The sequence below is a fragment of the Thermobia domestica genome, chromosome 4 (genome assembly GCF_964235325.1).
Source record: "Thermobia domestica chromosome 4, izTheDome1.hap1.1, whole genome shotgun sequence".
NCBI lineage: Eukaryota > Metazoa > Arthropoda > Insecta > Zygentoma > Lepismatidae > Thermobia > Thermobia domestica.
In genome coordinates, this window is record NC_137457.1 from 319,179,364 (window position 1) to 319,205,199 (window position 25,836).

At 36.7% G+C, this 25,836-nt stretch overlaps 1 protein-coding gene across 1 annotated transcript in view; it reads left to right on the forward strand.

The window, feature by feature from the left end:
• The first annotated feature begins 515 nt into the window (after window positions 1-515).
• The window catches only part of LOC145683557 (phospholipid scramblase 2-like), a 149,547-nt gene continuing 124,226 nt past the window's right edge, over window positions 516-25,836 (forward strand). The window contains exons 1-2 of the mRNA XM_081754906.1: window positions 516-603; window positions 14,520-14,579. Of these exons, the coding sequence (XP_081611032.1) occupies window positions 14,558-14,579 (22 nt within the window). The 5' untranslated portion in view covers window positions 516-603; window positions 14,520-14,557. The remainder of the gene's footprint in view (window positions 604-14,519; window positions 14,580-25,836) is intronic.

Here is a 25,836-nt window from a genome sequence, read left to right on the forward strand (position 1 = left end):
TTTTAGAAACAACTTTTATATATAAACTAATTTACGCAGCCGCAATGGAAATCTAAATATAATACAATTTTTTTTCGTAAAATATAATATGATCCTGGAGAATACCACATTTTGATATTATAATATACCGTACTCAGTGGTGTAATGCTAGAATTTTTGGTAGGTATACGTTCGATCGATTTCAAAAGTATAGCGTATACGCAAGATTACTTAGCGTATACTCACGCCAATTTACGCTCATTCTTTCGTAAATTTAAGGTGAGTATACGCTGGAGTATAAAAAATTTAGGTGGGTATACGCCGTATACTCCCGTATACGCCCCATTACATCCCTGACCGTACTGTATGTAATGATAAATATGATCATGTCTAATTAACTTTACATAGATTGTAGATAGTATAAGGCGAAAGATGGGAGTAATCAGAGGAGACTTGCCGGAGCATGTAAGTCAAAATCCCTGAAGAAAAACAAGTTAATTTTTATAATCAGTTGTTTAAGAAAAAAGAAACTTTTCCTAGGGATGTACCCATTTCTGAACACATTTGTATTATTCATTTGAAGGAAATGAAGAGAATAACATGTAATGAATAATGTATGTTAAGGTATGTATAATTTTCGAATTGTTGAGATTACTTAAAATTCAATTGATTTGATTCAAAAATGTACGGTAATTCTTAAGAACAGCTACTTCTCATCTCCGGTGCACGAGGATACTTCTTACTGTTGCACTAGCTAGAAAATTGATTCTATTTGATGTACAAGTGGTAATGCAACACATAAGAAATCCAGATCATGTTGTATTCACACTCCAAAATGGAGTGAGAATACAACGTGATCTGGGTTTTTTCTTATTAGTCCGGAGGCTTAAGGCAACTTTTTATGAGAATTGTGCATTTTATATGTAAAAGCATGAAAGTTGCTGTAGTGTTATTTATGTAGAATTAATAATTTTGAGCGTTGTAGGCATCGGCGGATTGCCCTTTGAGCCGCCATATTGGAAAATGGCGGCCAAAATTGGTTTTTAGCTTATAACTTTTGAATGGATAGTCCGATTTCCATTTTTCTTTTTTTTTATTTTAAAGCTCTTTTTAAGGCAAAACTTTTTTATTATAACAAAGATTTCTCTAAACTTTAAGGTTTCAGCACAATTTTTAAAAATCTAAAGATTTTTCGATGAAATTTGTCTTCTTCATTCTATAACTTTTATATGGTTCACAAAATCACTTTTGATCTCTGAATACAAGAAGATGATAATTTCATGATCTTTCCATTGATATATGTTAAGCTATAACTTGAGCAACGGTTTCTATAGAAATCATTGATCAAAACTAACATGTCATTAAGAAAATTTATTCTGCCTCTGAAGTTTTAAATTTAATATATGGTTGTTTCTACCAGCACTTGTAATTTTTTTATTATAAGTTTACTTTTACAGAACGAAATAATAATAGAAGAATATTTCGATATTATACTCTATTATTACTCTATTACTCTATAATTACTATTATAATTACCCTATTATGAAAATGAACATAAAAAGAGATGTGCATTACTTTTCTTGAATGCAGAATAACACTTTTACATGTGGACATAAAAAGTATGAAAATAATTGTAGAATTGCTTAATTTTTACAATCTTTAACGTGCATATTCAAGTATGTACTTAGACAGGGTGGAAAAGAAAAGTTACTTGAAGTCTTGGTCACAACCACCACATGCACAAAGATGAGTGCAAGGTAAATCGGCTTTCATACATTTGCACAACATCGAACACGAGATTTTACACTTGCACCTAATTAGCTCACGAGATTCTACAGCAGAAGCAGGTTGTGTGATCCATTTTGGTTGCCATGTTGAAGATTCCGAGTCTCGAGTCCAGTCAAACAGGCAAATCAGGAAGATGAGGAGCTGTTTGAAGTGCCTGTCCCCATACGTGACCAGCCTGGTATGCTACTCTAAGGACATGCTGTTTAAGGGCGTCAAGCGTTGGTGGAATATTGTCCAAATCCCTGTTTTTCCGTGCAAACAACACAAGTCTGGCTTTGTTTACATTAGTTTCTTCGCTACAACGATCATATAGTAATATAACAAACCTTTCGATAAAAGGCATAACAGCATCAACTTCTTGTACCGAAGGTGTGCTAGCAAGAACACTGAGTGCATGGGTCACTTCTGGGTAGCTATTCCACGTTGCCCAGCAAGATACTTTACCCCTTCCTGAGAATTTCGAAGTAGTATCACAGCCCGTTAGGGCATGGAAAGCTGGTAGGGCTTTGCATTTTTCTCTTCCCAATGCTTCAGCAATTTCTGTTATGTTGAGGGTGCGAAAGGTTTTCGATGTGCCAAAAGCAACCCATAGATGACAATCCAGAACATTAGAATAATGTACTGCTAAAACCACCACATCTGTATCCACACTTCTAATGAGGATTCTTTTTCTTCCTTGTGCAACGCCATGAGCTGCATGCAGAAACATTCGGGTATCAGCTTCTTCATGTGTGCAGGGGTGTAACTGAAGGATCTGATTAATATCTTGAAGGATCTGAGTAGGAGCAAAGAACATCTTCCTCCAAAGTAACTACAACATCTCCTTCATATGATCCGGATGCTATTTGGGTAGCCAACAAGTGGAAAAGCTCCCGCTTGTTTACATCTTCTTTTAGGAAATCAGACCAGTTAGTTGGTGTTCTCTTTAACAGTTCAACCCGACGACGAGTTCCTTTTCCTCTTTTAGCTCGAATGCAAAACTTCAGGCTGTCTGACTTGTAGACGTCAAATATGATGTCTATTCTGCTTAAACCAGGTTTCTGAAACTGTTTTGCAATGTACTTGATAATCTTTTGTGAATAATCATGGAAGGTATCAGTTTTCTCTGGCGTAATCATGTGCACAACATCTGGACCATCAGGATCATCACACGCACTAACGACACTATCATCTTCTGTTGCAAGCAAGGTCTCTAAACATTTCATCAAGTCAGACTTCCCCTTACAGTTTAACGATCCATCATCTGAAAGCGACGGAGGATATACGTGGTTTTCATGGCAGAAAAAATCATCAATATCGCCCTGCCGAATCTGACAAGCAATATACAATTTTAAGAATACACTTCGATCCCGTTTCAAAGTTTTCATTGCTGTGGATGTATTGGATTTATTTGATTTCTTATGCTTGCAGTTGAAGAGTTGGAATTTGTTTCGGGTCATAGGGGCATCAACTGCCTTTTCACAGTCAATCAGTCTTTCCGTGAAAAACTTCTCACTCAATTCTTTTCCATTCTTTTTTATTGACTTTAAGGAATTAACAACTTCCTTCTCCATAATCTCCCTTGTGTTGAGGATCAACAAATCGCCACTTTTATCTGTAAATGGGTTTCCCATTTCCTTGATTGCAATAATCAAGTTACAAACTCTGTCTAAAAACTTGGTTTGTTTCCGTGGCCTGTTTTCATGATGAGACCATTCGTCACATTCAGGGTGATTTATTTGGGTTTTGAATTCCTCAACAATGCGTGCGACTTCCGGCCCACAAACCATCCACCGAAGCAGAGCATCGGTATTTTCAGTCAGGCCTATTGCTCCTCCAGTACCTTTGACTTTCTGCATTGTTCTGTTCATGAGCTTCATCAAGAGGCATACTAGAAAACTGGCGACCATTTTTATTGGCAGTAAATTTTCCTTTTTGAAATTCTTGATATACTTCACGATGCTTTCTCTCCAATAGCATCATGTCTCGAAGATGAACAGCAACATATCTTGCGTAGTTGTGATGATCTAGAGCATGGAAAAGCCACTGGAGTTTAAATAATGTTCCGACATACTTTTCAAAATTTCCTTCATGTATTGCTTTATCCCATACAAAAATTTCCAGTTCTGTTTGGAGAATGAGGTTCCAAAAATTGAACTGAGGGTGTTTTTCCTGCTGAGATAAACACCATTCTTCTTCAGATATAATTGCAGTCTGATCTTTTCCTTCACAAAATTCCTTGTATGCTTCCCTCCGAAGCTTGTACAATGCGCATGCTGTTACATGATGTGCCTGCAAGGTCTTCTTTATGTGGACAACATTCAAAAATGAGTTCGCTGTTCCTGAGGATGCAATTTTGGCTTCCTCCAGGGCGTAAGTCCACCCACTGCCGTCTAACAAATTTCCTATGCACTTTAGTAGTGCTAACTTCATGTGCAATCCACCAAGAACAATAACAAAATGATCCTCTCCGTAACTATTAGGCCAAGTCCATTGTATTTCCTTCATAATTTTGAACAATGGTTGATCACACGTAATTACTGGCGTTTGTCCAGGATTAGTAATGTCAGTTGCTTTTCTAATTACATCCATGGAATGTCGTAACATAGCAACTGACTTAGAATCGTCTTGAAACAGGGGAAGAAGTGCAGTTCTAGTAGATGATATTGGATTTCCTGTTTCCTTTTGACTATGAAACGCAGACCAGCTTGCATTGGTGTTTGTTTCTTCATTTGTTCCCTTTTTGTCAACAAGCTCTGAAACATGCTTGCACCAGGAATATTCACTTTCAACATTTTCATCTGCTGGTTGTTTTGATGCAAGATCAAAAGTTTTGATTTTCGGGGGAGAACTTATTAGTTTAGTGATCGAAATGGGAGGGACAGTTGAATAGCTTGTTGGCAGTTTCATGACTTTCTTGCTGGACTTGATCGTGAAGTTGATTGTTTGATTTAAACCAGTGTTAGTCTTTTCAGATTGCTGAAAAAGAGAAATTCCAGTACCATGAAATGAACCTTCTGAGCTTGTTGCACTGGGATTATGGTCTATATTGTCAACTGCTGAAGTTGTAAAGATACCAATCTTCAAATTTGGAGAGACTACAGCTCCAATGTTGCAAAAATGGATAATGGCGGAGTTACCTAAATCTGCTGATTAACTTAGCACTCGATCATATGACACTGATATTCCCAAGTTAAACAAAACATCAATTAAATCCTTCGAACGCATTTTTGAGTGGATATAACTACCTAAAAATAATGGAACTGGTGTCTCTTGAGCTCGAGAATGTCTGCTTCCTATAGATGTACGACGCCGGTCTTTGCAAATGTGGTAACTAATCAACTGTGCTAAAGTAAGACTTGACTGTGATGCGTTGGCTGCCTCTTCACTTTGAATTCTGGGTTCGTGCATGACCATGGACAGGAAACTCACCAAGGTAGGAGGAACTGATCTCTCTTGACATCCTTCTGAAAATGATCCATCAAATGGCGGCTGTTTATGATTGAGAATATCTCTGCGCAATATTCTCGCAGCACGAGCTAGGATAACCGCTTCTGACTCATTGTCTAGAATACATGTTTGTCTCAGAGAACGTCCCACTTCTCTGTTGATAACTATAAGAACATCTCTACCTTCTGGGTACGCCTCAAGTTCAGGAAAGTTAGCTAATATTTGTTCTTTTAGTCTAGTTGAATGCACATTAGATGCTTCTCCCCCAAGCTGCTTAATTCTTGTGCAATACATTCTCTTTAACTCGCTCAGTTTAAAAACTGGCGCCTCTTCTTCATTTTCAAGGCAGAATTCAATAAAAGACATAAGCTCCGCAAAAGAACTTTTGAGTATTAATTTCTGTGAATCGTTTTTCTGTGTCGGACCATGTAGTTTTGCATTCTTATTGTATAAGCTCGTGAGACACTTCGCGTGATACACAGCATCTCTAGCGATCATGTCACCCTCACTCAATTTTGCTATGAGAGATTCATCTTGCAAATTCACAGCGCACTGCCGCACTCGGCTATCAACTTTAAAGCTCGTAACAAGTGACAGGGTTTGTCTTGGAGCAGGGGATCTTTGTTATCACAGAAAAAACACGCCTTTTCAGATTTGTCCTGTGAGGTTGCACCTCTTCCTCGTGTATAACGACTTGTAGAAGGTTCGTTCTGTTCAATTTCTGGTTGTTCCGAACTATTGCTTTCTGAAGAACACACCACCTTCCTTTTCTTCGCCCAACGTTGAGTAGCTCGATCGACTTTTTTTTTATTGTAACGTAAGTTACACTTCCGGTGGAACTTTGCTTTGTTCTTTAAAAGAGTTGTTCTAACACCACTTCCGTCGTTCAGTCGTTCAAGTGAACCTATCTCCTCAGGAAGGCCCTGAACCGCTTGTAACGACAAGAGATTCTTCTCAATTGTCCCATATCCAGAAGCTGCATTCCGGGATTCCCAGTCCGCTGGACAAGTGAGCTTGTCAACTTTGGTTTTTTGACAAAAAATACATTTTTCCCAATCTGTACTAGTAGTTTTGGGGGGTGGAAAGCTACAATCTTCAACTAACTTGAATGTTCTTTTCATTTTATTTTTCTTTTTTGGACTTTCGTTTGATCTACGAAATGTTTTGATCCTAGGCGAAGACCTTTAGAGTAGATTTCACCAGTTCAGAAGTGCATAATATGCGCTTCTGTTGCTAATATCTCTAGACCTGAAAGATATAAAAAGGAAAGAGAAAAGAGTTATGACCTGCAAGTTAAGTATTGTACAAATATAACAAAACTAAACAAGCGAAAACTTGTTTGCATGATTTCAAAAACAAAATGCTGTAGGATATATAGAAATTAACGCACTCAACAAAGAACTTGAGTGCTGATTCTAACTACAGTTTGGAGGATTAAACAAAATTGTTCATTTTATATTTAAAAGAATGAAACTGGGTAGTGGTAACTTTGGAATTGTAAGAGTTCGTTATAACTGAGCACCTTATATTTCCTTAACATGCTTATTTTGAGTAACGCTTTATGAGGAAACGGTAGTTCAAATTATAGCTTAACATATATCAAAGGAAAGATCATGAAATTATCATTTTCTTTTATTCAGAGATAAGAAGTGATTTTCTGCACCATATAAAAGTTATAGAATGAAGAAGTCAAATTTCATCGAAAAATCTATATATTTTTAAAAATTGTGCTGAAACCTTAAAGTTTACGGAAATCTTTGTTATAATAAAAAGTTTTGCCTTAAAAAGAGCTTTAAAATAAAAAAAGAAAAATTAAAATCGGACTATTCGTTCAAAAGTTATAGGCTAAAAACCAATTTTGGCCGCCATTTTCCAATATGGCGGCTCAAAGGGTAATCCGACGATGCCTACAACGCTCAAAATTATTAATTCTATATAAATAACACGTACAACAAGTTTCATGCTTTTACATATAAAATGCACAATTTTGACTTAATCCTACGGACTATATGTGTTGTGTTACCACTTGTACATCAAATAGAATCAATTTTGTAGCCACTGCAACAGTAAGAAGTAAAGAAGTATCCACGTGCACGGAACATGCGATATGCGTTCAATTGCCCCCACACATACTCATACATTAAGTACAAGGGCAAAACAAACTTCAAAACACCACGAGAGCGGAATACACACACATCTTCTTTCATTTCGAATCACTCATTAACTAATTAGAACTCACTCTGTTACCTACTTTTTAACATGCTAGATACTTAATGAATAATTCCTAAAAGTATGGCGTTTCTCGTTCTTTCCTAAATGGGAAGCACGGCTCCGTAAGTATAACCAAATGTTCAATCGGTTTCATAAATAATTCGGTAATTTATCAACAAAATCTTAGTCATCAGTAAACTTCGGAATTTTAGGCACGAAAAACTTAGGTTTTAGGCGCCTAAAATAGGCCCTTAAAATAGAAAAATAGGCGCTAAATATAAAAAAATAAGCTCCAAATTTCAACTGTAAATTTCCCATACATCTTTATTTGTGTCTTTCAACTGTATACAGTACATATCACAATAGTAAGACTTTATTCATAGTTCACGGACCAGTAAATGAAAAAAAGTCTTTTTGTTTTTTGCAGTCAATCTGTGTCTTTCATCTGTTAAAATCATTTTCGCTGCAAAGAATAATCTCTCAACTGAAACCGATGTTATAGGTGTATATTTGAATTTGCTTGCATTTGACAAAAATACTCTGCCGGAAGCATCTCGTTCTTCCGCGTTCAGATTCTTGGCGTGCGATCCAAGACATCAAATTCTAGGTTTTTCTCAATCATAGTTTCGCATTTACACTGGATTAGTACGATGTATCTGTTTTCAACGTTGTACTATAGTGAGCGGCACGTAGCATGGCAGCTTCAGGTCACTTCAAAATTAGACGAATTGTGAACAGTGATCCTACCGTTAATCAGCTTTGCAATAACCGGCAGTGTTGCCAGCCCTATGCAACTATTCCAGCATCCAATAACAAGTACGGCCAATCTCAGAGGGATTAATAACAGGTAAAAAGAATCCTTATAGTAGAAATAATAAAAATAAATTAGTATCGACATGTGTGCATGTATTTCTGTCTTAAAATTCATTTTGAGATCGAAGTGGATCATTTCATTCAAAACGATGGCATTTGTATTTTATAACCGATCTTTATTTTAATCTTGGGAAAATACGTAATATATCTAAATTTTATTACAACTATCAGGAAAAATAACATGATTTGTTATAAATAACACTGTATATCTTTAGTTTAACATGAGAAATAGCACCATTTTGTCCTAAAGAACATCTTTGGCAGAAAATAAACAAAAAGTTCACGTCTCTATATTAATCAATACTGTGTCAGATGAACATAATTCCAGTATGTGAGCAACAATATTTTCGAGTATTTACTAGAATGTTACATTTGTGTTTTATACACAGACGCATACCTCATAACTCTGAGACACTGCAAGATACATTCTGCAATGCAAAGTCCTGCCAACTCTGCAACAGAATAATGTGGAAGCTCGCCTCGGCCAGCACATTGTGACCTTGAGCAGTCATGCTACGTGCAGGTGACTATGCCATTTATTTATTTATTTATTTATTTATTGAAACAGAACACAACAGGTATTATACCCAATTACAGTGCTCATCTTTCATGAAATAATATATTTACAATTTCCTTTTTAAACCTTGTGAGGCAATCAGCATAAATATCTATATTATTTGTCATTTTTAAGAATCTGTTGTAGGTTGCACTAATCCTCCATATTGGCGACTTATTTAGGATATTCGTCCTTGCTTTTGCACAGTAAAAGAAGTTGTAGTTTCCTGGAAGTGATTTTCTACCTGGAACGTTTATTTGAAAGCTCAAAAGCAATTCGTTGCAGTCTAGCTTATTATTAAGTACCTTTTATAAAAATATAATGTCAGATTACGTTCCTCTTTGTTTGAGGATTAGAGTTTCAAAATTCCAATTTAATGAATTAGAGTTTTCAGTTCTTGGAAAAATGTTTGTTTCCTTATATACAAGATATCTAAGAAATTTGGGCTGGATTTTTTCTATTTTTAGTGAGTTAATTTTTTTTTTACTGGGTTCCATACAAGCGTCTCGTATTCGAGTTTGGATCAAACGTAAGTTTGATACAATTTTTGAAGCGTGGCAGGTTTACGAAACTCCCTACTAATTCTTAGAATAAACCCAAGATATCTGTTCGCTTCATTTATGATGTTATCAATATGAGCTTCAAATGTAAATTTCGTATCATACATTACTCCTGAATCATTGACAGTACTTACAACTGGTAGTTGAGTCTCATTAATTGAATATTTAAATTGCACTGTTCTTTTTTACGTTTTGTAATACTCATGATTTTACATGTACTAATATTTACATTCAATAAATTACTTTGACATCATTGCACCACTGAATTTATGTCTTGTTGAAGTTGATTACAGTCATTTATGGAATTTATACATCTAAAATGTTTGAGATCATCGGCATATAACAATTTGTGGGAGTACGTTATACATCCAGGAATATCATTTATAAATATTACAAATAGTAGTGGACCCAAATTTGATCCTTGTGGAACCCAAGATTGTTGCAAGTATTCGGTTGACTTGTATCCCTTATATACAACGGAATGGCTTCTGTCTCTCAAATACTACTCGAACAGCCCAATTAACTCTGCGGAGAAGTTAAATTGACGAAGTTTCTCTATTAGTACCTTGTGATTTACTCCATCGAATGCTTTCGCAAAATCGGTGTAGATAATATCTACTTGACCACCTTGATCTAGGGTTCTTCCTATAAAATTGTTAAGAATACTGAGATTTGTGACTGTCGTTCTACCGTGGACGAAACCATGCTGGTATTCTGAAATTGATAGTTTTATGTGGTTTTTAATCCATTTATAAAGAATAGATTCAAACACTTTAGCAAAAGTACTCAATATTAATACAGACCTATACTTTTGAATATCTTTACCATTATTAGACTTAGGAATAGGACAGACTTTTGTTATTTTCCATTTACTGGAGAATTTACAGGTAGAGGTTGAATAAAATATAGAGTGGAAGTAGAAAGTTTTCTTCACATCCCTTTATTATATAATCTGGAATACCATCAGGTCCTATCGTCCCTTTCCCCTTTAGTTTTCTTATTGCTTTTTTTAATTTTTAGAATCCTTAATTTGTCCAGTGTCTCATGTGAGCTCTTACTATTACTACTGCTATCCGTGATATCTTCGTTATTATAGACTGACTGAAAATATGTAGCAAATGAATTTGCAATCTCATCATTACTAACTAATTCTTGGCTATTGTATAACAGCGTGTTACAGTTAAGGTGTTGGGTCTTAGTTTTAACAAAAGTCCAGAGCTGGGAAGGATCAGTTTGTAACGTGTTTTCTGTATTCGCAACAAAGTTACTATATGCTGTTCTAATTTCTTTTTATAAGTCCATTTCGTAACTTCTTAAATTCTTGAAAGTGATAAGCTATATTTCTCCTATTGTGCTTAATTGCCCTGTGGTGATGGGCTTTTGTTTTTATTTTCTTAATTATATTCTTAGCAAACCAAAACGGGTACTTTCTATTTACCTCTTTCTTGAGAGGAATGCACTTATCAAAAATATTACATATTGTATTATAGAATGGTTCTGTAGCCGTATCAACCTCAGAATAACAATTAAGAAATGTCCAGTCAATATTTTGAAGTTCAGATTAGAGTTGCCTAAAATTAGCTTTTCTAAAATGATATGTGCTGATATTACTTATTTGTTTATACCTAATAATTTGCTTACTTTTACTGTTATGGATAATGCTGGGTGGTACACATCCTCCTTAACTAAAGGAAATATGTCCCTAGTGACTATTACGCTGCGTAAGTTCGAAAGTACTAAATAACACTGAATATCTGTCATCAAAGAGTTCTGTGTCATAGTTGTCGCTTTTCAGCCAAGTTTCACTTATTCCAATTATATCGTAGTTTGATGACAAGATATTATAATAGAAATTGTACGTTTTGGTCCTCACCCCCTCTTGCATTTTGATAAAGTATATGTAGGAGTGTGTTAGTGTCTTGTCTTTATTCCTTGGTATTTTCAACTTTCACTTCTTGCAAGTGACCAAATTTTTCATGCTTCACTTCCTTACCTTTGCTTAAGTCCTCTCTTTGTCTGGGATCACCTTTCCCCCCTCGGCCTCTTGTAGCTGTCAATCTTGTGTTTCTCCTGCATAGTTGAGGAAATGACGCATCTTCACCTGTCCGTGAACGGCGATCCATTTGCATTGTTTCCGATTCAGTTGAACCTCATTATGAAGAAAGTTCACCCTGATCACACACATCACTAACACTTTCGAGCACTTCTAATACAAATGTTTATTATCAATGTACACTTAATCAAATCTTAAGAAAGCGCGCTTACGTTCTTCTCTGTTGTTTTTCATGTGCACCGTCAGTTTCTTTCTCACTTCACGAACACGCGCGGAAAAGTCTTCAAATATTATAGTGGGAGTTCCATTTGCCTTATACGCACTTCCTTAAATATATAATTTCCGTTTATGAGAGAAATTTTACATTAATGTGTCTGTTCCTGCCTCTGTATAGTCTATGTGATCGCTCAATATCTTGTTCCGAGAGTTCAATTCCGAGGCGTTCTTGAAGGAACTGTTTTACTGCATTCTGACAATCCTCCCAAGTCTCATTGTTCTTCCCTTATAAGTTTGTAAAAATTAAATTGTTCCGTCGCGAAAAGTATTTCGATTCATTACAATTTCTGCCCTAAGTCTTTTATTCTCCTCTTTCACCTCTCTTAACTTACTCAGCACACCTTCTAACCGTTTACAAAATTCAGCGTTACTCTCGCGCAGGCCATTCATCTTCCTTTCCATTGTCTCCAATTTTACGAACACATCCTCCAAGGTTCGGTGCCCAGGGTTGGTCTCTAAACCAGCTATAACTAGCAGAACTGAGATAACTACTCCTACAAACAATAAATTAACGTTACTTCGGAAATGTATGCTATGGGGATGGCAACACTTCACACGCAACCTTGCGTTGAAGAGTCCAACACTAATTCTCCAATATTCAAGCGACACCCCTATGATTTCACGCTTCACCAATTCCTGGAGCACCTACTAAAACGTCTTACTTCAGCGACTCCCTTTAACCGCTTATTTGTAGTTATTTCAATATACTTTACCTGTAGTTACTCCTCTTTAATTTTCGTCGCTCACTGTTACCAGTTAATTACAAATATTTCTTAACGATATTCTTTCTTTGTTCTTTACTAGATAGACCTACATATTCATTTGTGTTGTACTACTGTGCACAATTAATACCTTTCAAACTACGAACTATCGAAAACAATGAATCCTTACCTTCTCATGTATCCAACGAGCACTATAAACAGAACCCTACTATAATATTATGTAAATAAATATTTAGAAGAGAGAAGGGCGGTGTTCCTGTCGATTCCAAGTATCTGGAACTGGTGTTTCTTTCTGAAAAACTGTTCCGGGGGAACAATTAATATCCGGAGCGGCACTGCCGTACTATTCTATTTATAATTAAGTTATAGACATATTATTTTGGTCTCCTTCGGAGGGACACTCAGAGCATGGGGGCAGTGGGTCTCGAAAATCATGTCTGGAAGGAACGCTGCCTGGGACATCAAAAAATTACAAAACGCATTCGAAAATATTTCGTTTCCTTACTCGGTTGCCAAACAAAGAAGTTCATGAAATATTAACTTGTCTTAATATGAAATGCACTCATATCACTCTCGGAATTGCCGGGGCCGGAATCCCGGTCGGAGCCCTACTCTCTATTCCTTTTTCTTACATAAATTTTTAATCCTTATATAAGCTATCTGCACCATAACGAACAAGAACAACGAAATTTAGCCTTATATCAGATCCACGACACTGAGTACAAGTATTCCCATGAAGATAACATATCAGAAAGATAACTGTAGATCTTACTACGTCCAGAAGACCCCAGTACCTTACGGACACCTTCCCAAGCCTGTATCCAGCCCAAAAATGTAGGGGGCCCGGCTGAAATTAGGAGAGGCCCGATCCAACCATATTATAGTTCATCACCATGTTATACTTCATTTGCAATACTACAGTGAAAATTTTAGGGGGGGGGGCAACAAGAATTTAAGGGGGGCGGCCCCCTAGACCCCCCTTCGATACGGGCCTGCGCCTTCCCGAAGGTGACTGCAATGTACAAAATAATAGCATTTAGAAAACATAACACATCTGTCATTTCTAGTTCAATTATGATGTTCATTATAGCCTGAATTTACAATAGAGCAAACAGAATGGATTCCTTTTTCTACATTACAGTAATTGAGTTTGTTATCAGTAGGGCTAGGATAATTACACATTTTGCATAAAAATATTTTGTTTTTACACATAATTGCATATGTGACCAGGAGAATTCTAATTGATCTGGCAAAAACATTGTTTTGTTTGTATCCTGAACATTAAAAGAGTGTTTTTTTTGAAATAATGTGTTTTCGTCTTCGGTTATTTATGTTACTACTACAACTAAATGCTAAATTTGTCGAACTAAAATAGTTTCTGTCTGTATTGTTTGCTTCTCAATTGAAATTAGTAGACATTAAATAACTTTGTGGGAGAAACAATTAGCTATCATGTTAGCTTTTGTTGGCTGATCTCATTAGCAACTATTGGCCCTATAGTTTGTACTGTATAAGCAAAACACGGGACATTTTAGCGCTCCGACAAACGTTTTTGGGACACCGACACAGAACTCTGAGAAAGGGACGGTCTCGTATTTTAAGGGATGTATACGACTCCTACCGTGGGTCTCCTAAGCTGTTCTTCCAGCAGGGGCCCGCGGAACCCAGTCCGATACCAACTGCTACTGCCTTAGAAAGTATTTCTTAAAGATGAGTAGCATTGATGGTGCAGATTGACTTTATGAGTGCTAAATATAACTCTAATGCGCACACATGTGACAAAAAATAAATCTGTATGCATAAAACACGTATTAACTTTAAATTATACAACAACTTGTGCTGGGTAACCACTGGAATGTACAAATGCTATCTAAGCGATTTAAGACAGTAGCGCAACAGGGGGGATCTGTATGTTCTCTCCCAGTCCCCAAAATCACATACCCTGTTTCCGTGCTCGTGTTCCAATTGCTTTCAATTGCAATCGAATAATGTTTTTTTCTTTTTTAAATGTGCTCTGTTCAAATAATGCAATAAACATTTTATTTAGCATGTTTAAACCTTTTTTATTTCAGAAACTGAGGAGGTCTTTCTGCATTGGAAATTGTCAATAATGTACTATGAGCCGTACAGTTGTAAGTATAATTCCATATACGACACCAAAATTGACTCAAGTATATTTTCTTGTGTTTCAAACTTGACAGGCCTGTTCTCAATATTATTATCTGTAGTCACTCCGATTAATGTACAGTGTGACCGTAAAGTTGCGAAACCCAAATTTGATTGTGTATTTTTTTTTGAACCAAAGATGATAAAGACCAGAGACTTGAAACAAATATAAATGTGTTCTATGTAGATATTTTCAAGATCATCACCAATCTTGGAATTTGTAACGTTTCATGCTGTAAGGAAACAAAGTACTGAAAGTGTAAAATAAAAAAATGTACAAAATGAAGAAAATCGATATTCAGTTGCAGAAACTGATTTCTTGCCGGTGAATCACTGCGTATATGTCCAGTATGCATCAACATTTATCCACTGGTGCGAAAATGTTACAATGTTGATGCAGTGTTGCCATGTGAAAAGGCTATTTAATGCAAGTCCATAAAATAGGTGTTTTTTTTTTGACAGAAACGTCTCTGTGAATATTGTTGTCGTAAAATTACTGTAAGAGGTGTGTTTTAAGTTAATTAATGATAAGGAATAAGAATTTGCTCATAATTGATAAGCTGGGTTTGTATGCAAAAATTTGCGATAAATCAGTTATTTACCTACAGCTGGCAACCCTGGAATCCTCGTGGGAAAAGAAGGGCGCTTCACAGCAAATGCCTGAAGTGGCTGCCGCGTTCTCGTAAACACAAATTTCACGCTTCACCATGTTTCTTGACACCTGTTTTAGAGTGTTTCTGGTAATTGATTGAATTTCTGTTTCAATGTTCTTCTTCAGTTCCTCAATAGTCCTAGGGTTATTAAGGTACACCACATTTTTAGATAACCCGATAAGAAAAAGTCAGCTGGTGTTAAATCCGGAGAACGGGAGAACCACAAATTTTTGGAGATGATGTGGTCACCCAAAAATTCCCCTAACATTTCTGATTTATCGTTGAAACGGTTGCCAGGGTTGCCAGCTGTAGGTGAGTAACTGCCCCATGCCGTAAACATGAACACTTTTAGATCTTCAGAATAAGCTCCCCACTTCTTGAATGTGGATGCCAGCAGTCCTGCGCCACTTTTGACAACCACAGGTAACTTAATTCAGGTTGAGTATCACCCACCCAACCAGGTACATTCTAGGAACGTGCCATTTAAGTTCCATATGTATCGTTTACGTACCTGGTACTTGAGAAATGTATATTTCACATGCATAGCATGTGTCGCTAGGTGCGTGCCTTTCGAGGAATTTCTGACACTTGAAAGATACTTTTACATGCTTCATGGAATGTGAGGAATGTGAATGGCACATACCCCATGTACCATGGCATGGATGTGCTTAAGTTGCTTCGTATTGCGACTAGGGTTGCCAATTTAGCCACTTTGTGACTAGATCTGGCCATTTTGAGAACGTCGTTATTCACAAAATTTCCAAAGAGCCAATAGTGGCTTTCTTAGCCATATGCTTTTCACTTCTATAGGCACTTTCTGAGTTTAGCCACATTTTAATATATTCTGTGTGTCATTTTGCAATTTTCTGACGTTTGATGCGTTCTCTAGGTTGTAACATTCTAAACCCCACTGTCAGAATTGTCTTCATAAAATTAGCATTGATGGTTATATTGTGACGTTACACAGCAGAGAATTAGCTCAAAACCTGTACGTTAAAACTAGACGTTAAATAAAATTTTCGGGAAGACGTAAGTTTAAGTATAAACTAACTCTTTAAAGAAATTCAGCCTGATAATATAGACATCCTTCAGGAAATGTCGCTTTTCAGTGGCAATAAGCCTGAAACCGGTGAAACATCTTTTACTGATTTAGCTTCTTCTTTCACCTTCTGTGGAATTTGAAGATAATATCGACAAAATTGAAAATCAGTGGCGATTATAAATCTTCACTTGAAGAATTTTTGCAAGAAACTAGCTGAACCTGCGCTCTCTACACAGCGCATTATTCGGATATGAGTATAAATCGCCTTATCATTCCTTACAACATCTGTATATGTCTCTTTACAGACACAAGTTAAAGACGTATTGATTAAAAAAAATCATAAGGGGTATCATAAAGGGGAGATTTTTCGATTAGTTTTCTGAATATCTCGCACCGTTTGCAAGATTTGAGCCTACTTCCGGTTGGAGTTTCTAATTCATGTATGATCAGTGTTTTCTTTCTTCTTTCATGCAGTATGTAATAAGCAAATACATTACATACAAAATTAATATAATGTCAGTTATATATGGTGTTCATTGGGCAAAACACTCCCAAGAAAGGTTCATCTTAGACTGGAGAAATGGTTATCCTTCCTTTTCCATTATTTTTTGGCTATGAAACAAATGCCGGAGACATATACAGCCCCTAAATACAACAGTGTGGAGTTGGAATGTATAATGATTAGGATGTGATGTTTTATTTTTTTTTAATTTCAATACTTCCAATGTACCCGTAAAAATGTAATAAAGAAATAGTGCCCATGTTTTTTAAATATTCAATTAAAACTGGACAATCTACATGAAATTTGCAATCGATCAGTGAAAACGTCATCTTTCTAGAGCCTGTAGTTTCTGAGATCTCATTGTCGAAAGGATAGGCCGCAAACATATATGCGTATTTTAAAAGAGCTCCAAAGATGGCAGCACAATTCATTTGCATTTATTTCGGAGAAGGCTTACTAAAGGCAAAGGCCTTTGAACAATAATTTAAAAGGATAAACTTTGTGAAAAATATTTCTTTAAGTAATTTATTTAAAGTACACTCTTTTTAAAATATTTGTCTTTGTTATAAACGTGAAATCACAAATAACCGTAAATCAAAGGTTTGAATGCTAAGGTTATAGGTTAGAGCTCGGTCGCTCTTAAAATATTATTATATTAATATGTTACATTGTTTTACTATGTATAAATATATATATATGTTTCTTCTCCTTTCCTTCCACACCTCATTAAGTCCGACCTTTTACAAGATTATGAAATCGGTATGATAATGGAATAAAATAAAATCTCCTAGCTCACCAATCTCTTTCCCATAGCTCTCCTTGCTTCCTTCCCACCACGCACCTCAAAGAGGGCATAACCCTCTTATAGGTAGCTAGTCGCTACGACTAGCATAAAAAAATCGCTCTTAAATGTTACTGTAGCATTTTAATAGATAGATAGAAGATAGATGAATTGCTACACAGATGCCGGAGGAGAGAATCTATTTTCAGAGTTAGTTTCGTGGATTTTTTTTTTAAGTACATGCTTCTACATTCGAACGTGAAAATGAAGCGTTAAGGTTTTAGGATTTAAGTACGCGTATCCCCGGTTGAATTGCACTGCCCCCCGGTTGAATAGCAATTCCTGGCACATGCCAAGTAAATGTGTCAAGTACACACACGGTACGTGATATACACATAATAGATACATTCCTCGGTATGTGTCATGCACGTACTTTTGGGCGGAAGTAACCTTATTCCTTACATGTGTATTTCACATGATTGCTCTATTCACGTACCTATCATGTACATTCCAATGTACCTCGAGGAACATTCTTTACACATGACCAGTATGTACTTGTGTTGGGTGGACATATGGTGAAGAGATAATGATATTTTGGTTTTGTGAAGTTGGGATCGGTAGAAGACGATGAATCTGCAGCAGAATTTGGCAATGTGGGTCGACATTGTTCGCCTTTTGTTCTTCATCGGGTGAAACACTGGAGTAAGGTTTAGGAAGTTCTGGAACCTTTAGTTCTTCAGAGTGTGGCACAGTGACTAATGTTTCAAGGAATATTTGAATAAGTACCAGTCCACTTTTTTCTTTTCTTTTCTTTCTTTTTCTTTTTTTTTTTTTTTTGGATAGACCTTTAATTGGAAGAACTATGCAAAAATAGCAGTTTCAAGTATGATCTGTCGGATCTCTCCATATCATTGGACCTGCAAATGGCACGCATGGCCTTTTTCCGTGTAGCCAGTCCCGGAAATTTGTAGTTCAAGTATTACAACATATATGTGGTGCTCACCTCTTGTCCACATCTCCCACTTTACAGCCAAAGTACAAGTGATAGGCTTTCTTTATGATAGGAGCGAAATTCCACTTTTCGATTCACTTCGTTAAAAACAACAATTTGCTCTGCGCTGCAAACACATTTACGCGACATGTTTCTGCTTAGTCAAAGAACAATAAATAATAATAATAATAATAATAATAATAATAATAATAATAATAATAATAATAAATAATAACAGCAACACTCACCTACCCACCCAGTATCTCACCACGACGACGTCCGAGATGGCAAATTGTAACTACAAAAGAACGTTACACAACATGTTTTCTGTGGCAAACTCGTCAATACAAACTAAACCGTGAAGTGGTTGATATTTCTTTGTTAGCGATGAAGTGCAAGCAAGATGGATAGCCAGAGACTACGCAGGAATTTATTTCGGGAGGGGTCCTAAGCTTTTCGCAGGTCCAAATACAATTTGAAGCTAAATTATATTAAAATTTGTAAAACTGCACCTGAAATTAGACTAAATTTACAAATAAGTCGGGGTGTCAAGACCCGCAGGACCCACTCCTGCGTATGTTCCTGAGGATAGCAATGAAACTAACCGTCAAACAATGGAAGTTTGTTGAAATAACTTTTGCCACGAACCCTTAATTTGCCCAGCAGATCACATCGGGTGATAAAGTATTTCTTTAAAATCCGAACCAATCTTCAAAAACTAATTTCATATTCGCTATCACCACCCTAAAATTAGTAAGAGTTGGTTAGTTTTATCTCCGAAGCATTTTCACTGTTGACCAGAAGCGTAGCCAGGATTTTTGTTTTGGGGGGGCCTTAGTGTTGATACACACACACATTATATATATATATATATATATATATATATATATATATATATACAGAGGGTTGATTAATTCGTTTGTCAAATTCATTTGTTCACTGTGCAAAAGTGGTATGAGGTAAAGCCGTGCAATTTGGTGTAACTTTAGACGAAGGACATAAGTTTTGTTTCGCCATAGAAACATGTCACTTGTACTAAAGATTGAAAAAATATAGGGTTAAAGGTCAAATTTGGATTTTTTCTTATGGGATTGCAACGGCAAATTCTGAAAGAGCCTGAAAAAACGTAAATTGAGTGATAACAAAGAAAAAGCTGTATCGTATGATTGATTCTATGTCGCAAGCCGACCAAATATGCGTCAATCAAGTATCATAATCAGAGGTCACTGTCAGATCAAGGTCACAGGTCACCTTGAGAACCCATTTGACATGATGAGGCACGGACATTGCCTTGTTTTCAATGAATTCAATATATATAAAGTGAGTTAGTGTCAGCTATAACCCCACTTGACTAGGTAAAATTAAGAAAAAAAAATAGTAATATCTTCCGTTAGTCAGTCATTTTTTATTATTACTAAAGCGCTTTCTGATATCGGTCATTTTCGAGCATTGTTATATGTCTTTCTCACTCCTCCCTCATGTTGCGTGGCTGAATTTGGATTTAGACAGCATCGGAAGTGTCACTGTTCATCTCAGAGACTCCTAAAACTATGGATTCGATACTAATGTTGGTCGTTTTTTTTTGTCATTTTAGTTTCTCTCCCTCCCCAAAGTTGTTGAGCTGAATTTAAATGTAAATGGGATCGGAAGTGTCACTGTTCAACTCAGTGACCCCGAAAACTATGGACTCGACATTGACATTGATATTGGTCATTTTCGATCATTTTTAAATGTCTCTCCCTCTTCTCTTTTTATACGTTGCACTGTCAAAGTGATCTGATACAAATCATCCCAGATCTGAACCTCATCTTCGGTAATCGAGATCATTAGGGTTGTTCAAGAGTGGGGAAATCTCAAAAAATGTTACTTTCATTTTCATTTTTTATATATCCCTTCTCATCCTCTACCACCATCGAGGTAAAATGACAAAAATCTTCCTAGGCCCGAACCTTATCTATGTTGAAAATTTGATCGAGATCGGTTGGGTGGTTCAAGAGTTGTTGAGTCATAAACCTAGTCACTTTTATTTTAAGATATGTCTATATATATATATATGTCTATATATATATATATATAGTGGCGGATCTAAGGGAGCTATAGGGGTTATAGCCCCCCTTAACGCTCAGGTATACACTGGATAAAATGGGCTTCAATCCTGCTTTACACTGGATAAAACGGCAAAATATGCTTTAGCCCCTCCCTTGATCATATCCTGGATCCGCCTCTCTCTCTCTCTCTCTCATTATATATATATTGATTTTTATCAATCTCCCACGCCTCCCTCTCCCCCATGCTCCTCCACCAAAAGTAATTAAAAAAACCCTACCAGGCCCGAACCTCTCTATCTTGTAAATTTGATCGAGATCGGCTGGGTGGTGCAAAAGTTATTAAGTTTTATTTATTTTCATATATCTCCCCCTTCCTTATGTTCTACCGTGAAAATAAATAAATAGAACCCAATCCAGGCCCAAACCTCATCAATGTTGATAATTTGTTCGAGATCGGTCGGGTGGTTCAAAGGATTAAGAGTCCCAAACATTTCAATTTTATAATATAAAGTAGCCTTTGGCTAGCTGGAGGCTATGGACCCAGACCCCGTGTTTGCCCGCCCTACGGCCTCGCATCTATCAGCCTTTGCATCAAGAGTGAATTTCGTACGTTTCTCTTAATATATTTTTTGAATTTGGTCAGCTAGGGGCTTCAGCCCCTTACCCCCGCGTTTGCTCGGCCTACGGCTAATCACTTCTTAAATCCGCAATTCTACCGAATTTCAAATTTCTTTTCCTACTTTAACTACCTAAAAGATAAAATTTTATATCCCAAGAAAATGCCCATTTAAATAACATGCGAATTTCTTCATCCCCTTTAGACTCATTAAAAGCTAAAAACATTTTGGAGTGTCCCATATAAATAACTTGGGAAAGATTTTTCAGTTCCCCATAAGAGCACTCGAAATTTGAAAAATTTTTATTTTTAGTGATTTACTTGTATAACGCTAACAAAAACGTACAAACATACCGAATTTCAAGTTTTCATTCCAATTCCATGTGCCTAAAATATGAGATTATAGGTCCAAAAAAGGTCAATTTAAATAACATGGAGAATTTCTTCATCCCCCCCCCCCTTCATCTTCAGACCCCGTTAAATTTTAATATATTCACTTTTGGTATGTTTTCTGTAGGTTAGTCCCGAAAAGCTACAATCATACCAAATTTAATTATTGTAGCCCTACAAAAAGTGCCCTATAATTTTGGGGTGTAAGGATGTCCCATATAAATAATATTGAAACGATTTTTCAATGGCCAGAAAACTCCACTTAAATTAGAAATTTTTATTTCTAGTGATTTTGTTAAATAATTTTATGGAAAACGTACAGACATGCCGAATTTCAAGTTTTTATTTCACTCCCAAGTAGCTAAAACATGAGATTATATGTCCCCCCAATAAAAGTTTATTTAAATAACGTGGGGCATTTCTTTATCTCCCCTTTAGACTCCCTAAAAATTAAAAATATTCACTTTTGTTAGTTTTTCTGAGTTAATTCCGAAAAACTACAATCAAGTCAAATTTCAACTTTCCAGGTCAACGAAAGTACTCGTTTTTTTATGTCAGTTCATGTACTATATACAAGGGTAAATCAAAAAGTAAGGTGAATTGTTGATTTACAGAAAAGCGTACAGAGATACGTCGATGAAGCTTTACTATGTTTGAAGTATGGTATCACACTATTATTCGAAGAAGGAACCGTAGTTGTCTAAACATTTATTCCACCGTGGCACCAAATCATCCATGCCCTGTTCAAAGAAATGTGGTTCCAGATTTCCTAAGCAGGTACGTGTAGCCTGTTGTGCCTCTGTCAGTGTCTGGAAACGCTGCCCACGGAGATGTTGCTTCAGGGGACCGAACAAATGGTAATCCGACGGGGCTAAATCAGGGGCATATGGAGGGTGATCGAGAATTTCCCACTTGAACCCGCGGAGGTGTGTACGGGTTCGTTCGGCTGTATGTGGACGTGCGTTATCATGCAGTAACAACACGCCCTCTCGGAGTGCCCCCCGCCGTTTCTGCCGTATGGCTGCTTTCAGCCTGTCCAGGGTTTGGCAGTAGGTGTCTGCATTAATGGTCGTATCAAATCCAGAAATTCAACATGAATAACACCGAGACGGTCCCAAAAGACAGTAGCCAATGTTTTCTGGGCAGATGCTATTGTCTTGCATTTCTTGGCCTGTGGTGACGATGGATGTTTCCATGTCATGCTCTGACGTTTGGATTCAGGTGTCCATAGAGGTATCGGAGTTTCATCGCCCGTTATGATGCGATGAAGGAATCAATTTCCTTCGTCGGCATAACGTGTGAGGTGGCTCAGGGAAATGCCCATTCGCTGGTTTTTGTGTTCGTTACTCAGAAGCTTGGGTACCCAGCGCGCACACACTTTTGTGAAGCCCAGTTGGTCATGGACGATACCGCTTACGGAACCATACGAGATATTCAATTCATTGGCAATGTCCTGCAACCGCACTCTTCTGTCTTCACGAATCATGGCATCGACGACAGCCACATTCGTGTCGGTGATGGACGTTGATGGTCTGCCACTTCTGCCATCATCTGTGACAGTACTCCTACCACTTGCAAATGCGTTACACCACACGTACACTTGTTTCAGCGACATAACACTATCTCCGTAGACCTGCACCAATTCTCGATGTATATCACATGATTTTGTTTCCTTGACCCAGAAAAAACGAATGACACCGCGCACATCCTCCTTGGTGTAATGTTCCAGTCGTTGCGCCATCTTTGAGTTGCTCTCAGCACCAGACGGGTGGACATAGAATGTTGTAAAAGCCGTCACACTTCTATTACCAGATTACCTGTAACATGGAAAAGAATTAATTAGCTACACACAATACTATGGGTTTGACAGGCAATTTCACCTTACTTTTTGGTTTATCCTTATATATATGCGTTTTTGCGCCAGAATGTTTACTTTTAATAATAATAATAATAATAATAATAATAATAATAATAATAATAATAATAATAATAATAATAATAATAATAATAATAATAATAATAATAATACTTACATCTTAGTCTGAAGAACTGGCTGTTTTACATATCGTTTCTTCGTTGTTTTCCGATTGCTGTTTATGTTCATTTTCTTCGCCAAAATTAACACCACTACTGTCCTTTTTACGTTCTAGTAATGTTTCTAAAATGTTTCTCGAGTCTTTCTCTGAGTTAATAATTTGTTTATATTCTTTTGTGTTTTCCCCCCTTTATTTGCTTTACACATTTTTCTAACCGAAATTAACACAATTGTCTTTCTTCCACTTTAACCACTTTTTTTTTTTTTTAAAAAAAAAACGTTTTACGACAGTTTGCAATTTGCAAAATAAATCCTTATTTCGACATCCTAAACACGTCTAACACGAGCAAATCTTCTGAATGGCTATAATTGATCAAACATCAGAGATTGCTGTGAGCTAGTCACGCTACAAGTCTTTTCTATCGTTTTCCATCCTCTTCTGTTAACATTTTTTCCTCAAATATTTTTCATCTGAATAAAAACAAATCAACAAAGGAAAATCTGTATTTTTACCCCCGCTTTCTTTCTTTTTTTTACCCCCCTTGTAGATTAAGGAAACGAGCTATCATAACTTTTTTTTTAATGCCAATTGCGGAAGGATTCCTGGTGTAGTTTATCCTTTGGGAACGGTAGTGAATGATTCAAAATAGGGGATGAGAAGTCACGTGTTTTATTTTTGACGAGGTCAATGATTTCTTGGGCTCAAATATGTCCATTCTCTCTTAACTTCTCAGCCAAGGTAAGGTATTTTTATTTTTATTTTCGGAACATACTTTTGTGATCCGAAAGGAAATGATTCTTCTCTTCCTCCTGGTCCCGTCTGCAAAGGTCAAAGAAGATGTGAAATGTTGAAATATTGATTTTATTTTACAAGAAACCAAAGATTAAGAAAATATACAGTAGAAAATAGGCTAGGCCTGGCCTCAGAGACTCATAGTACTTTTCGCCCCTATAAATAATGTTCACGCAAAATCCCTCAGTATGAGGAAATTTCCAGCTTGCATTCGCTCATTATTTTTGACCGTTTTCAACTTCAGATACCAACCTCAGACAAGACATGTATAAAGTTTTCTCAACTTCCACCAGCCTATATAAAAGAAGTCTTCACTGATATACTGATCAACGCCTAGGATAAACTACTTAAGCTAAAAACTAGAAATTGGTCAGTGTATACTTTTGTGTACGAAGAACTGTTAAGTTACAGTCTTCTGCAAATTCCACATTGATATGCGTGCGTAATTGTGATAGCAGTTATTTATAAAGGATGTGTATGTCTCTCTTGAGGTAAGACACATAATGGGTGATATCAATAAAACGGAGAAGTTACTCATTACGCCCAATTTTGAAGTAGATACTCGCATTGGTATCAATAAAAAGAGAACTGAGCACTAGTCGTCTCGGCTGACCTCGGAGAAGCCCCGCCCTTCTGGAGAAACCACACCTCTTTTCTCGAGCCGAGTAACTATTTCGCGTTTGATATCAATAAAAATCAAAGACTCCTCTGTGATGCTTGTAACTTCTCCAAATTTATATAGCAAGCTCAATAGGTGACTCCGTGCGAAATATGACAGAGTATATGATTGTTTTGCTACGTAAAAAAACTAATAAACTGCATAGAAATGTTGGAAATAGAGATTACAAAAAGCATTATAGGCTTATGAAAAAAAAAATGTAGAGTGGTTAGCGCTTTTCTATATATATATATAGGAAAATCAACCGAAATTCGGAATGGTGCACTACGTAATGACGAAAATATACGGGTTTTCTTGCGTTACGTGAGTGATCCGGGATTCCAGGTCGGAAGGTTAGGGAATCTGGTGTTGCTCAAAGTAATGTATCTATGACTACTACAAATGTAATGTATGCGGTTATTGCAATATCTGAAAATTGATTGTTTCCGGAAGTGTGCGTAATATGCAAATAGCAAAGGCAGAGTGGCAAGAACAATATACATTTCCGGGTGCTATCGGAGCACTTGACTATACACACGTGGCAATAAAGAAACCTAGTATTTTGGAGACGAATACGTTAATAGGAAGAGCTCATTCGTGGCTAAGCGGTCAGCGTACATGCCTTTGGCATAGGAGACTCGCGTTCGATTCCCGGCGGAAGCTCATGGGGTTCGGATTCCACGTTAATCAGTGCGTTTCGTCTCATATAGGCAC